This window comes from Python bivittatus, unplaced genomic scaffold (genome assembly GCF_059951505.1).
Source record: "Python bivittatus isolate LINGU-HERP-01145 unplaced genomic scaffold, Pbiv_v1 ctg000840_np1212, whole genome shotgun sequence".
Lineage (NCBI taxonomy): Eukaryota > Metazoa > Chordata > Lepidosauria > Squamata > Pythonidae > Python > Python bivittatus.
Genome location: NW_028277113.1, coordinates 43,803,031 through 43,815,127, shown reverse-complemented (window position 1 = coordinate 43,815,127; position 12,097 = coordinate 43,803,031). Strand labels below are relative to the sequence as shown.

The 12,097-nt window shown below is 48.6% G+C and overlaps 1 protein-coding gene across 1 annotated transcript; it reads right to left on the bottom strand.

Annotated features, from left to right (window-relative positions):
* Positions 1 to 507: 507 nt before the first annotated feature.
* Positions 508 to 5,372, bottom strand: SOX17 (SRY-box transcription factor 17). Its single transcript, XM_088130808.1, has 2 exons — positions 4,570 to 5,372; positions 508 to 3,596 (listed from the first exon to the last, which is right to left on the bottom strand). The coding sequence occupies exons 1-2, from the start codon at positions 4,865 to 4,867 to the stop codon at positions 2,725 to 2,727; spliced, it is 1,170 nt and encodes a 389-aa protein (XP_087986934.1). The 5' UTR covers positions 4,868 to 5,372; the 3' UTR covers positions 508 to 2,724.
* Positions 5,373 to 12,097: the final 6,725 nt, after the last annotated feature.

Here is a 12,097-nt window from a genome sequence, read left to right as displayed (position 1 = left end):
TATGATTAGTATGTTTGCAAACAAAACCAGAGTTTTTCCCAAATGGAGCAGCTCCAAACAGGTTAATGGCTAGGGTGAAGGATAGGTGACAAGGCATATATGATTACTTTTCAGACATTTTAACCATTAGATTAAACAATATAAGACTAGTGAGAAAAAACCTGATATTTATAGGAGCAACCCATTTTGTTTTAGTGCAGATTTAGGTAAGGGACTTTTAGGGAAATGGCTATTCATATTTTAGGAAGTGAATGCCTCAGTTTAGATCCCAAAGACCAGGATTGAAATTCCTGCTCCCCTATAAAGTATTCAAACCCTTTCAACTGAAATCAATCCTACCAGGTTGTTATGAAGATTAAGGGGGAGGGGAGTGTGGAGAGAGAGAGAGAGAAAGACTCGAATCCCCCAGATCTCCTCGGGGGAAACGTGCATAAGGATCCATTTAAAATGGGTTGGATTGAAGTACAACTTTTTCTAATCCTAAAAAAGAAGACAAGACACTTGGAATTGTAAAAGTTATCCATGTTTATTCCAACATTTAAAGCCTGATCAATGGAATGTACTCCTGAGTTAAGTCTTCATACCCAGGTTACAGGCAAAAAGATGGGAAATCACATATCTGCACACCCACAAACATTAACACACAAACTGTGTATAATCTTTGAGGGATTTGTGTTACCAAAAAATTTGTGTTTTTTTTGTTTTGTTTTTTGCTGCAAGGTGGACTCTAACCCATCAAACCAGCTAAATTGAAACTTCACACACTTCACATGCCCACCACCTATCACTATACATTCTTCCTACCTTTACTTTGTTTTCTACTTTGAAGAGAAGGCAAGGAAAAATGCATTACTGTAATGCATAGTCACCCTTTTACAAAGGGATACAAATTTGGACCAAAATCTGAAGATGTAATTATGTACTGTTAGTAGCCAGTATGGTAGTGCTGCTGCCAACAGATAGAAAATAAGTGGATGTCAATATAAGGGGCTCCCGTTCTCTCAGGCAGGATCCCGTTCTTATGCCTGATAAAATGCTATCAATTTAGGGTGGCTCGATTTCCTTTTGTCTTCCTTCTGAAGAATATTAATCTCAGCAAATTCTCCCCAGCAGTTTCACTATATTCAGTTGAACGTACTCCTCGATAATCCTACCTAAGAGGACAACGAGATTTTCTACCTCTTGGCCCCTCCGTATTTTTTTCTGGTGATAATTTTGTTAGTTAAAGTTGTTGGCACATATATATTTTTGCACCAATTGCAATGATCAGTTACCTGATTAGGGCTGCAAAACTTCCGATTCCGGGTTTTCTGTGTCTCTTTGCTACTATCCCAATTTTTGCTGCTCCTTGAATCTGGTAGCCCTAATTGATGACATTAAGCATAAACAGTACAGCTTCTAAAGTTAGCCCAACAGCAGTGCAAAGGTCAGGTACTCCAACCTGCGCACCCATTTACAGCAACCCTAAATGGTTTAGGATTCTGATCTCAAATACGCTTAGGAAAAAATAATTTTTCATTTCACAGGGAATTCTCTGTAGACACTGAAGTCAAAGAGTTTTTGAAGCGAGCAAGGTACATAAGCAAGTTCTAGGTTCTTGGAATAGAACTGAGTGACAAACAGCGCATTTAATTATGTGCATTTAATTTGCTCAAATTAATACTAATGGCATTAAACCCACTTTAGGTTTAAAATATACCTTCTAACTCTAAGAATACTTTGGCAGCCCATGAACCTTCGGAGAATATCCTAGGGAACGTGAGGGAAAGGTGACTGCTTTATTTAAACTAACTTTCCCAACACTTACTATCAGTAGGTGACACTTACTGGAATGAAGCCGTGTTCAAACACGAGAGACTTAATCCAAGCGAAAGCGTTCGTGTTTTCTCGTCGGATTACCTTCGCGATCCTTTCAGTATTTACTGCTTGGAATGCCCTCCGGGTAAGAGAAGGAGGCCAAAAGGTTGAGAATTGTTACGTTGAGAATTGATACGGAGTTCTCAGGTCTCACTTTACACTCGCGTATTATGGAGTCTCCCTCCTCGCCCCGCCCGTGTAATCTGCCGGCCAAGCACGTTGGCGCCGGGAAAGTACGCGGAGATGTCCATGTTGTGGGGTCTCCCTTTCTGGTTTCGGGAAAGCCATTCGAGGGGCCCACCGGGGAGCTCTAGTTTCGAAATTAGCCAGCCACATTAAGATCGCTGTGATTGATTCGGATTTTTTGAGAACCTGGTATTGTGGTGTGCATAGCAAGATGTATATTGTAGAGTTTTGTGTGCAAACTTAGCGGGGGTTACTCAACTAATTATGGCATTTTATTTTCTCAAGTAACGAAGTCTTGGAAGAACGACACAGCACCAAACACCCTCGTGTAAAACCACCTGAAGTTTTTTTGTTTTGTTTTTTATTGCCAAGCTGTTCGAAGTCAAACTTTAACTGGGGTGCTTCAGTCCAAGCCCAACCCATTCTGTACAAAACCTGAAAAAAGCGGATGCCTGAACACCCGTTAAGTGAGCCGCCTGCAAGGAAAAGCCTTGCGGGCTCTAGACGTGGCGATTTTCAGAAACGCAGACGAGAGAAATGCAACAGATGAGTCTTCCAACGGCGATCCTTCCCTCTTTAAGTTTCTATAAATGGCCATTGAAGAACGCAGTCAATAAATTACAATAAATAGAACTAAGAAGGTCCACCTGCCCCGCCCTCACCCGCCAAGAGGCGGCGGACTCACAACTCGGGATACGTTCCGCCCCCGCCCGCGGCTGCGCAGTAGTAGGCAGCAGCATTCGCCTCCGGGCCTTCGTGGCTCGCGTAGGGGAGCCCCAGGTCTCCCGGGCGGCAGGCGAAGGGCAGGTACTGCTCAAACTCGGCGCGGTCCACGTCCGCCAGCAAGTCCACATCGTGCGGGGGCAGCTGCTCGAGCCCGGCGGCGGCGGCTGCCTCCCCGCGGCGGCGGGGCTGCTGCTGTTGCTGCTGCTGCTGCGCGTGGTCCGGGGCGGGCGAAGTAGGGTAGGAGGCCAAGGGCACCGGGAAGCGACTACGGAAAAGGCTGACGCCAACGTTGGGGCTGCCGCCGTTATTGCCATGGCCGCTGGCAGGGACGCCGTTGCACGGATACTCGGGCCCGGGTGGCGTCGGATACCCGTAGGGGCCCAAGAGGCAGCCGCCTTCCTCCGGGTGGGGCGCCGGGAAGAAGACGGGTTCTGCGCAAGCGCCACCCTGGGACTCGGGCTCCGGGGTAGGCAGGCTGTAGTTCCCGAAATGGGCGCCCAAGGCCGGCAGCGGGAGCGGCGCGCAGTCCCGGTAATGGAAGCTCCCGCTGGTGTAATTCGGTTGTTCTGCGTAAGGCAGGCCGAGCCCCTCGCAGCCGCCTCCGTTCCCCGCCTCTCCGGGCAGGCCCAGCTGGTGATGCTGAACGGGGAGGAAGCCGCTCCCGCTGTCCACCGCGCCGTCGTTGCGTTTCAGGCGCTTGACCTGCTTCCTGCGCCGCGGCCGATACTTGTAGTGGGGGTGGTCCCGCATGTGCTGCAGCCGGAGCCGCTCCGCCTCTTCTACGAAGGGGCGCTTCTCCTCCTGAGTCAGCGCCCGCCACGACTGTCCTGTCAAGGCGAGGAGAAGTCGGAATTACTCGAGTGAGCGGGAACTGGTGGCCAAGGTGCGGGCTGCGCTCCCGGGCGCGGCGGAGAGGAACCTAGCCCATTGGGAGCGCCGCTGGTTTTCGCGCCGAGTCGCTCTCGACGCAGACCCAGCTTTCCTCAGGGAAGTAGCTGGTTTATGGCACGGCTTTGAAATTGATACCTAGTGTTTAAAACTGTGGCCTTCTCTACCCAGAAAGTGATCACCCGTGCATAATTATGTCCTCTATCAGTAGTCCCGCAGCGTGTTAAAAACACAGCCCAGCTGCGGCCACAGTTTGTGAAAACCATGACCTCCAAGAAGAGCATTGCAAGGCATTATTATGGAAACTTCTGTGAATTACATTTCATTTCATGGCAGGACCCCACCAGTAACTAAGCAACTTTTCTAGAGTCACCCGATTGTCACTGCGCCACTAGAATAGCAATGATCAGCTATGGTCGGGTGCCACCAGTTAGATTTCTTTCATTCGTCCCGTTACACTTCTTCCGAATGACCCGTCCCTTCTATCCATTAAACGTAACGGGCGATATGCGGTGCAATGAATTTTCTATCTTTGGCGGAGGTGTGAAAGGGCTGGAAAGGATTTTGGCCGCCTACCTATCGGGAGAGCGAGCCAGTGTCCACAAGACGAAAGGTTTTTCTAAAACCTTGCCAGCGGAATCGTCGTGGATTGGGATTCGGCTTCCCCGAACTCGCGTGGCATTGCGCAGCGTTCTGCTTATAGTAAAAATCACAAACGAGTCTATTGGGTCACGACCCCGCTGCTTTGGTTAAGTTACGGAGCTCTCGTAGACTCGTTTCCAAAGACAACACGGCTTATTCCGTGGCGCGCGGTAGCGGCCTTTGGATGACAGAGAAGAGTAAAACTACGCGACATTTCTAAGCCACCCTCTCCCAGCGAACTCCAGTCCCACCGATGCCTATTGGACTTACCCAGCATCTTGCTGAGCTCCGCGTTGTGCAGATCCGGATTCTGCTGCGCTAACCGCTTGCGCTCGTCCTTAGCCCAGACCATGAAAGCGTTCATGGGGCGGCGAATGCGGGTCTCGCCTTTGGCCCGACCCGAGGCTCCCTGCTGGACTTGATCGGCCGCTGTCTCGCCTTTGCCTTTGCCATCGGCTAAGGGGCTTAGCGACTCGGCCCACTGACACTGCATCATGAGGGGAGGGAGGGAGCACCGTCCTTGCGCCTGGTCGTCGCTACTGGCGTATCCAGCATCGGGGCTGCTCATTTCCACAGAGCTTCACCGGCCCGGCCAGAGTCGGGCCCCCTTTCGGTGCCTCCAGAAGGCGGGTATAGAGCGGGATAGTAGTTCTTGCACCTCGCAGTTCGCATGCAAATAAAGCTTGGAAGCGCCTCTGATGCAAGCCGAGAGCTCCGACAGTCCTTGAGTAGCTGGCGGCTGTCACCGCGCGGCTCCGTTTAAACTGAGCCATAGCCAATCGGACGGTGTGGGTGGGGCCAGAGAGAGTCTGAGCGGGCGAGGAGAGGACCAGTTTTATCTGCAATTCACCTGTATGGGAGCCAGCCAGAAATAACCTTTTTCAGCGAGGAGTGGATTTTTCCATGACCTGAGGCTACGTGGAAGTAAATTCCATTGAGATCAATGGGATCTACTTTCAAGTAAGTGAGAGACTCGAAAATGAGTTATTAAAGCTGACAAAAGAAAGGGGGAAATGAAAGGTTTATCCATGAAAATATGTTTGTTTGTCTTAGGTAGTTTGCTTCTACGTGCACGGAGGGAAGATTAAGCACTTTCGACCTCTTTCGACCATTTCCTGTCTGTTGGACCGCGTTTCCTAGACAGGATATGTCCTAACAAACACCATATAAGCAGTACTATTTTAAGAACTGGCTTATGGAGTGGACCAATTACTTTTTAAATATCACTTTCTTTATAAATATTGCGGTCACATTTAATAATTTGTATCTCGTTAGTGTGCATATTCACATTCTGGAATATCCTTATATGATAAATATGGCTATTACTGTAAATATTTGCTAATGGTAATACTTCCATTTGTAAATGTCTTGATTTAATGTGTTTGCTCCTTTAATTGCGTTAATTCTGATTATTCCTGCACAGGAAGTCGTTCTCCGTTGAAGCAAGTCTAAACGGGCAAGATGGTGTGGGACACGTTTTCACAATATGCCTTAACACACAAAGCGAAAGGGGTTTTAGGTAACGACGTGCATATACTTTTAATACACCCTGAGCAAGCTGTTGGCACTGACTTAACCTTGTCCGGATATAGTAAAACCGGCGTCGAAAAAAAGTGAAAATACTTTAGGTAACCGGAAGTAACTGATACAGATTCTATGTTCTTTCAAACGATTTCAGCTTCAGCTGTGCCTTTTACATTGGTAGGAAGTGCTATTAAAATGTCATACTGTGAGCCCCATGTACTACTTATCTGCACACAATGTCTGAATTATGTTATGATATTACAACTTTGATTTATATCATAACGGCATTTGCTGGGAAGTAGATTCGTCTAGACGCCTTTCAGCTAGCAACTGGAGGTTGCCGTTCTAACACACTTAATTGGCAGCGCCAGGGTGCGATTTATTCACAAGTAAACATTCATCGGATTGCGCTTTGGGGCTTGAGGGGGTTGTGCGAATATCTTTGGACAGGTAGCTTCCACCAAACAGCTTCAGAATTGGTTGACGGCATTTGATTCTGCCTCCTTAATGTAAATTGGGTTCCTAGAGAATATTATTATAATCTTTGTGGGCCACGGGGAGCTTGTAAACCTAATCCTAACCCCAAATTCACATTTGTTTCCGTGTGAAGCGCGTTAGTTTAGCAGACCATCCGCGAGGATCCTCAAAGGGGTTGAACTAAAAGCTATGGATCTGAAAAACCCTTATATTTTATTTTGCAAAATGTCACTTTAATGTGTGGATCAAACTGAATTCCTGTGCAAATAGATTGAAGCTGAGATCTTCTCTTTCTGAACGGTTAGATTTTTCCTTGGCTTCAAGTTTTTCCCCCGAACCGTAAAGGTGAAATGAAGATTCTGAAAACGAAGACTTGCCCCGCCCCGCCCCTGAGCCTCCCTTCCTTTGCTTCTCCCTTCGGCCGTCAGTACTAGGAAGGTTCCTTGGGGTCTTTCCTCGTCGGAACGCTACAATTACGAGAAAGCCTGCGCTGCTGCCTCAGGGAAGCGCAGAGCACGGAGTGCCGTCTTTGAAAGTAGCTGTGAGTCCAACAGCAACAGCTGCGGAGGAAACGGCTTGGCCGCACCAGTCTGACACAAGCGAGCGCGCCGAATTGCGAGGTCTCAGCCCCAAATCATAACTTCCCATAGAAAAGGCTTGGTCCAGAATGTCCCGTCGTTCGGGTTGCCCCATGTACCCTTCAAGGGCTGCGTTCTCACAGCACCCTTATCTCTTCTGATGAAGACCACGCAGATGCTTTCGTGCAGCACGCTAAGTTTGGTTCATGGTTGTTAGCGGCTTCGCAAGGTCAGCGAAGCCAGCGCGTTTGATTAGGTTATGGGGTGAAGGGGGGGCGGCCAGCTGCCCCCGAGCTTCTTCAATAACCGCGGGAAGCCGATCTAGTTGCTTCCCCCCCCTCCTCCTGTAGTGCGCAGAAGGAAGACGGCAGGTGAGCCTCGCACCGGGCAACCCCCGTGGCGGATTCGCGGCCCTCGCGGAACGTCGAGACTTTTGTATTCGCCGGTTTGTGGCGGTTTCTGGGAAAGGGGCTTTAGTCGGAGTTCGCCTGGCATCAGAGAGGATCCCCTGATCTCCCCCTCCCCAGCTCTGATGGCGAAACCGGTGATCTTCACCTTGCCAAGCGCGTACCTTTGTGCGGCTTTGCACCTGTATTTTATTCTAAGCAGCAGCCTAGGGCAGCAGGAGAATGCGGCGTTTGCATTTCGTTGCTCTTAGAGAGAGAAAAGGAAGACAGCTTTGCGATTCGGACAAGATCTCTTAAGCAAGCGGGAGCAACGGACCGGCGTCTTGGCAGGAGCCGCAGTCAATTCGGCCCCATAAAATCAAGGAGGTGGTTTGCTTCTAACGTTTGAATGCTCTGAATCTCGAATAAACTAGCGTGAGAGTTGAGCTTTTATTGGAGAGAATCTCAATTACTTCCATTCAGAGCAATGTGCCTGGACCCGTGAGGTATCCGCAGGAAGTGGGAGTCAAAAAAGTCAAGATGGCAGCCGTGGACAGTACAATCGAAACTCCGTCTCTTTTTTTCCTTTTACGTGGATCACGCTTGTGACGCAAGTTGGGGGGAAAAAGGCGGGGCTTCGATTGTACGCCCGTAGCCACCATGTTGACTTTTTTGACAGCCCCGCCGCGCCGCGGATGCCCCGGGACTGAACCCATTGATTCCAGGCTAGATGTCTCGTGTAAATGCGAAATCAGAAACATCGAAAGTTTCTTGACAACCCCGGGTTTTTGTTTTTTTTACTGACATAAGCGATGAGAATTAATTGACAGAGACCATGATGTGGGCGTTAACGTCCACGCCAGTTTTGGCGCCTTGCCTTTCCTGCTTTCTTGTATTCAGTCCATCGCATCACCGATCAGTACATGTAAGTATGTGCAAGAACGACCTAACCAAATATGGTTAGACCATACTCTACTTTGTCTATTCTAGCTAAAGAACGGGCCATGTACCCCCTTCGTTCCCCTCCCCTAAATCCTCTGGGCCTTGCCTCAAAAGGAGCTCGCCTTGTCTATAGAAGGAGCTCCCCGGCCAGACTGGGGTGCTTAATTGGGATCAGTGAGATAGTGTTCACACGTTCGTCTTGTAACTCAAAAAAACTTTATCAGCTGGAGCATCGAGGTAGCACTAGCAGGTTACGCTCCTCCCCTTCGCCGCCCTTCCCGGAGCGCCTTCAGTTCGAAGTGGCCGGTGGCCTTGGCCTTTTCACACCGAAGCCCGCTTTTCAAGTGGCCCGGATGGGATGGGTTGGGGGGGGGGAGAAGCAAGAACCCTGAGCAGGCGACGTCTGTGTGTCCTTTTCTTTTCTTTTCTTTTCTTTTCTTTTCTTTTCTTTTCTTTTCTTTTCTTTTCTTTTCTTTTCTTTTCCAGGCGTGGTGGGGGGAGGGGATGTGGCTCTCTCGGCAGCGTTATCAGAGGCGGCCACAAATGCCACATGAAACGCAGCAAACATCCGGCGCGCTTCCTGAGAGCCGCCGCTGGTTCTCAAGACAAGCGAGAGAAAAAACAGGGAGGGCTCGAAGGGGGCAGTGGGTGGAGGCGCCCAGACTCTTGAGACCGAAGCGTCCCCCTCCCCGTACACGCACACTCACACGGAGGCACAGTTCAACGGCGCAGGGCGCAGAGATGCAGACACGCTCCTATTGTTCGTGGGCGCCTTTTCAGATGTAGCTTTGCCCCCTCTCCCCGCACCAGGGAGGAGAATTTTAACTGGGAGGGTCTTAAGCAAACGTACCCACACCAGCATTTTAAATCTGCACCAGCACTACCCCCCCCCCCCCCACACACACACACACGCACCACGATAGAAGGGTGAACCTTAACCCAATCTGAGAACTGGGGCGGGGGGATGATCTGAAGATTTCCTATTGAAAAATAACAACGTCGACTAATTGCAGTTCTGGGCGCAGTCCTGTAGAGCTTGCTTCGTGCGCAGGCTGCACAACAATTATTTGTGTGCAATTATTCCAAGAAGCTCTTATTGGATGCAATAGGGCCCTTCTTCAGGAAGCGTTTCTGCTCTGCTCCAGCGCCCTTCTACCGACAGGCAAGACTAGGAAACAGTGCCTGTGCCCCTTCCGCACCTGTCCTTCGGGTGGCTTCTTTGATACCCATCTGGAAAGTGGCAGTAGCAGAAAGAACAAATGTTCCGGGGTCAGGGTTTTTTTGGGGGGGGGGGCTTGTCACTCCTTTCCAAAACAGCGCTATTAGAGAAAAGGTGCAATCAGAAACATGGAGAGCATGAGCGGACCATAGGGAACCAGTAAGCTGAGGCGGCGAAGGGATAGAGCGAAGCTCGCCCCTCCCTTGTCTTTGGCCATAGGACACTTTTCCTTTTTTCAGACTCGAAAATTCCCAGGATCCTTTGAACTGTATTCGGGCCAGGAGATCTACCATGTGTTTTTTAAAATATAAAAGTGGACAAGTCTTTCTCTTCCCCTAAGCCCATGTCTGTCTTACAACAGCAGCATTACCGTTATTGCTTATGTACTTATTTACTTCTGTAGTAAAAGTGGCATTTCGGCCGTGAATGCAACGGCTTCGCGCCTCTTTCAGTGACTCGTTCGCAAACGGTGGATTCTGGGCTACGTGAGGTTTTCGACGTCGTTTCGGTGTTTCCTTCCTTGTTGGGTCAGGACGCTTCGCCTACGCTTCCAGCATGCCTTTCTCCAGCATCACCACTTGGAAAGAGGATTTCAGCTCATTTGGACCTGCGGCTTTTGCAAACCCTTCCCTGAGGCTATAATTAAATGTAATCGTAAGATTTGCCAGTCAAACGTGTTTAGGACCAACAACTTTTATTTTCTTGACCTAATAACAGATTGGATCCTGTTCGATCCAACAAGACTACTTTGTGGCACATCTCTGTTGATTTCCATGGGAAGAAAGAGCTGTGGCGTTGGTTTACACAGAAATAAGTTAAACTCCCGTTGCCTTTCAATCAAACTAAATTCTTAATGAATTCCTGGAAGTGTCCATCCAGTTTTCCTGGCAGTAGTGTTTTGCCATTGCCTTCTTCCAGGATGTTTTTTATTTGTGCTTTCCTTGTGACCCCCTTCATTTTTCCCTCACAGCAATTCTGTGAGGTGGGTAAGACTGAAAGAGTTCTGGCACAAAGTCACCCAGAGATCTTCACTGCTGAACCTTTGCCAATATCCCACACTGACTCTTTGACTTTCCAGCCTAACTTATTCTTCTATGGGCACGTGTGGAAGTTTTGCCTTCAATGTGCTATAGAGCCAGTCAGGTTCAGGCAGGATCTTTACTAACTTTACTAACTTCATTGAGGGGATACACATCCTATTCTTACTGCTGTTATTTCAGCCCAACCGCAGTTGGGTGACTCTAGAGCAGGGTTTCTCAAGTTTGGCAGCTTGAAGACATGTGGACTTCAATTCCCAGAATTTTCCAGCCAGCATTCTGGGAGTTGAAGTCCACACATCTTCATGCTGCCAAACTTGAGAAACCTTGCTCTAGAAGATGCTCTAAGTCCTGAGAAAGGATCCCGCCCTGGCCTCTACTGCTTCCAATTCTATGAAAGACATCTGAGCAAAGGCATGAATAATAAATGATGGGGACTGCAGCTCTCTAGCAAACTCACTAAAGGCTATTTCCCCACTTTAGCATGCATTATCATGCCCTGACGCTCCCAGCCCTCCCCCTTGGTGGCACGTCCTCCTCTCATCCCTAGCCCATGAGTAAAACAAGGTAATGTCACTAAATAGTACTGATATGAAAGCTGCATTTTTCTCTTTCAACTGACACTATCACATTGCAACTTCAAAGGCAGATGTATAAAATCAGTAAGGCTTTGTCACCCATTCTCTTGGAGATGACATCAGATGACCTGCTATGAGAATGACCAGAAGTGTGTTTGGGGAGTGTTGGGAGACTTCTGCACCCCTCCTCTGGTCACCATAGCCCTTTGTCTTTATGCATTTGTCCTCTCCATTGGCCTTTCATTTCTTGAGTGCTCTTCGCCCATCTCCCCTCCCTGTTTCAGAGACCAACTTTTATCCAGGCTTCCTTCCAGCAAAAGAAGGGAGAGAGGAGAAAAAACTTCTCATATATTGTAAGGGGAAGAAGGGCCATGTTATTTTATTTCTTTCAGGAAGAAGAGGGACATATCACAGCCATTCGGCTTTAAATGTATTATGAAATGGTGTCGGTGGTCAAGTTGTCTTTCCTTTTAGATACAGCAACCCTGCTTTGTCTTTCTGCGGTGTCCAGGAAATAATGAGAAGGGCTGAACTGGGATTTTGTTGCTTATTTGACAGATTGCTTGTATTTCTCACATTCAGTCATGTCCATCCACCTCTTGCCTTGAAATAACATAGCTGCCCAGCTGTTACTCAGTTTCAGTTATCTCCCTCTAGAAGATCTACCTTGTTGCACAATTAGGGCAGAGTTTGTTTCCCTCTTCTCTGGGGTTATCTTGCTCTGGTATCTTCCCATATGTTTGTGTGTGTGTGTGCATGCATGCATGCGTGCGCACACATTATTTTAACTTGGGGGATGCCCAAATGGGATTGGGGAAGAGGGGCAGGCAAACCAGCCTAAAGTGAGTCAGAGTCCTGAGGTCAGACTTGTCCCATTCCTGCTGCAATGCGCTGCTGCTGGATGTCTTCCTTGATAGCTAGTGGCATGATAGCCAGCTAAAGAGGACAGCAGCAGACCCAGAGAAGGAAAGTCACTTTGCCTATCATGACTGGCACACTGACAAATCAAGGCAACACTAATTAGCCATGACTCAGAACAGATGCAATACAGGCAGGA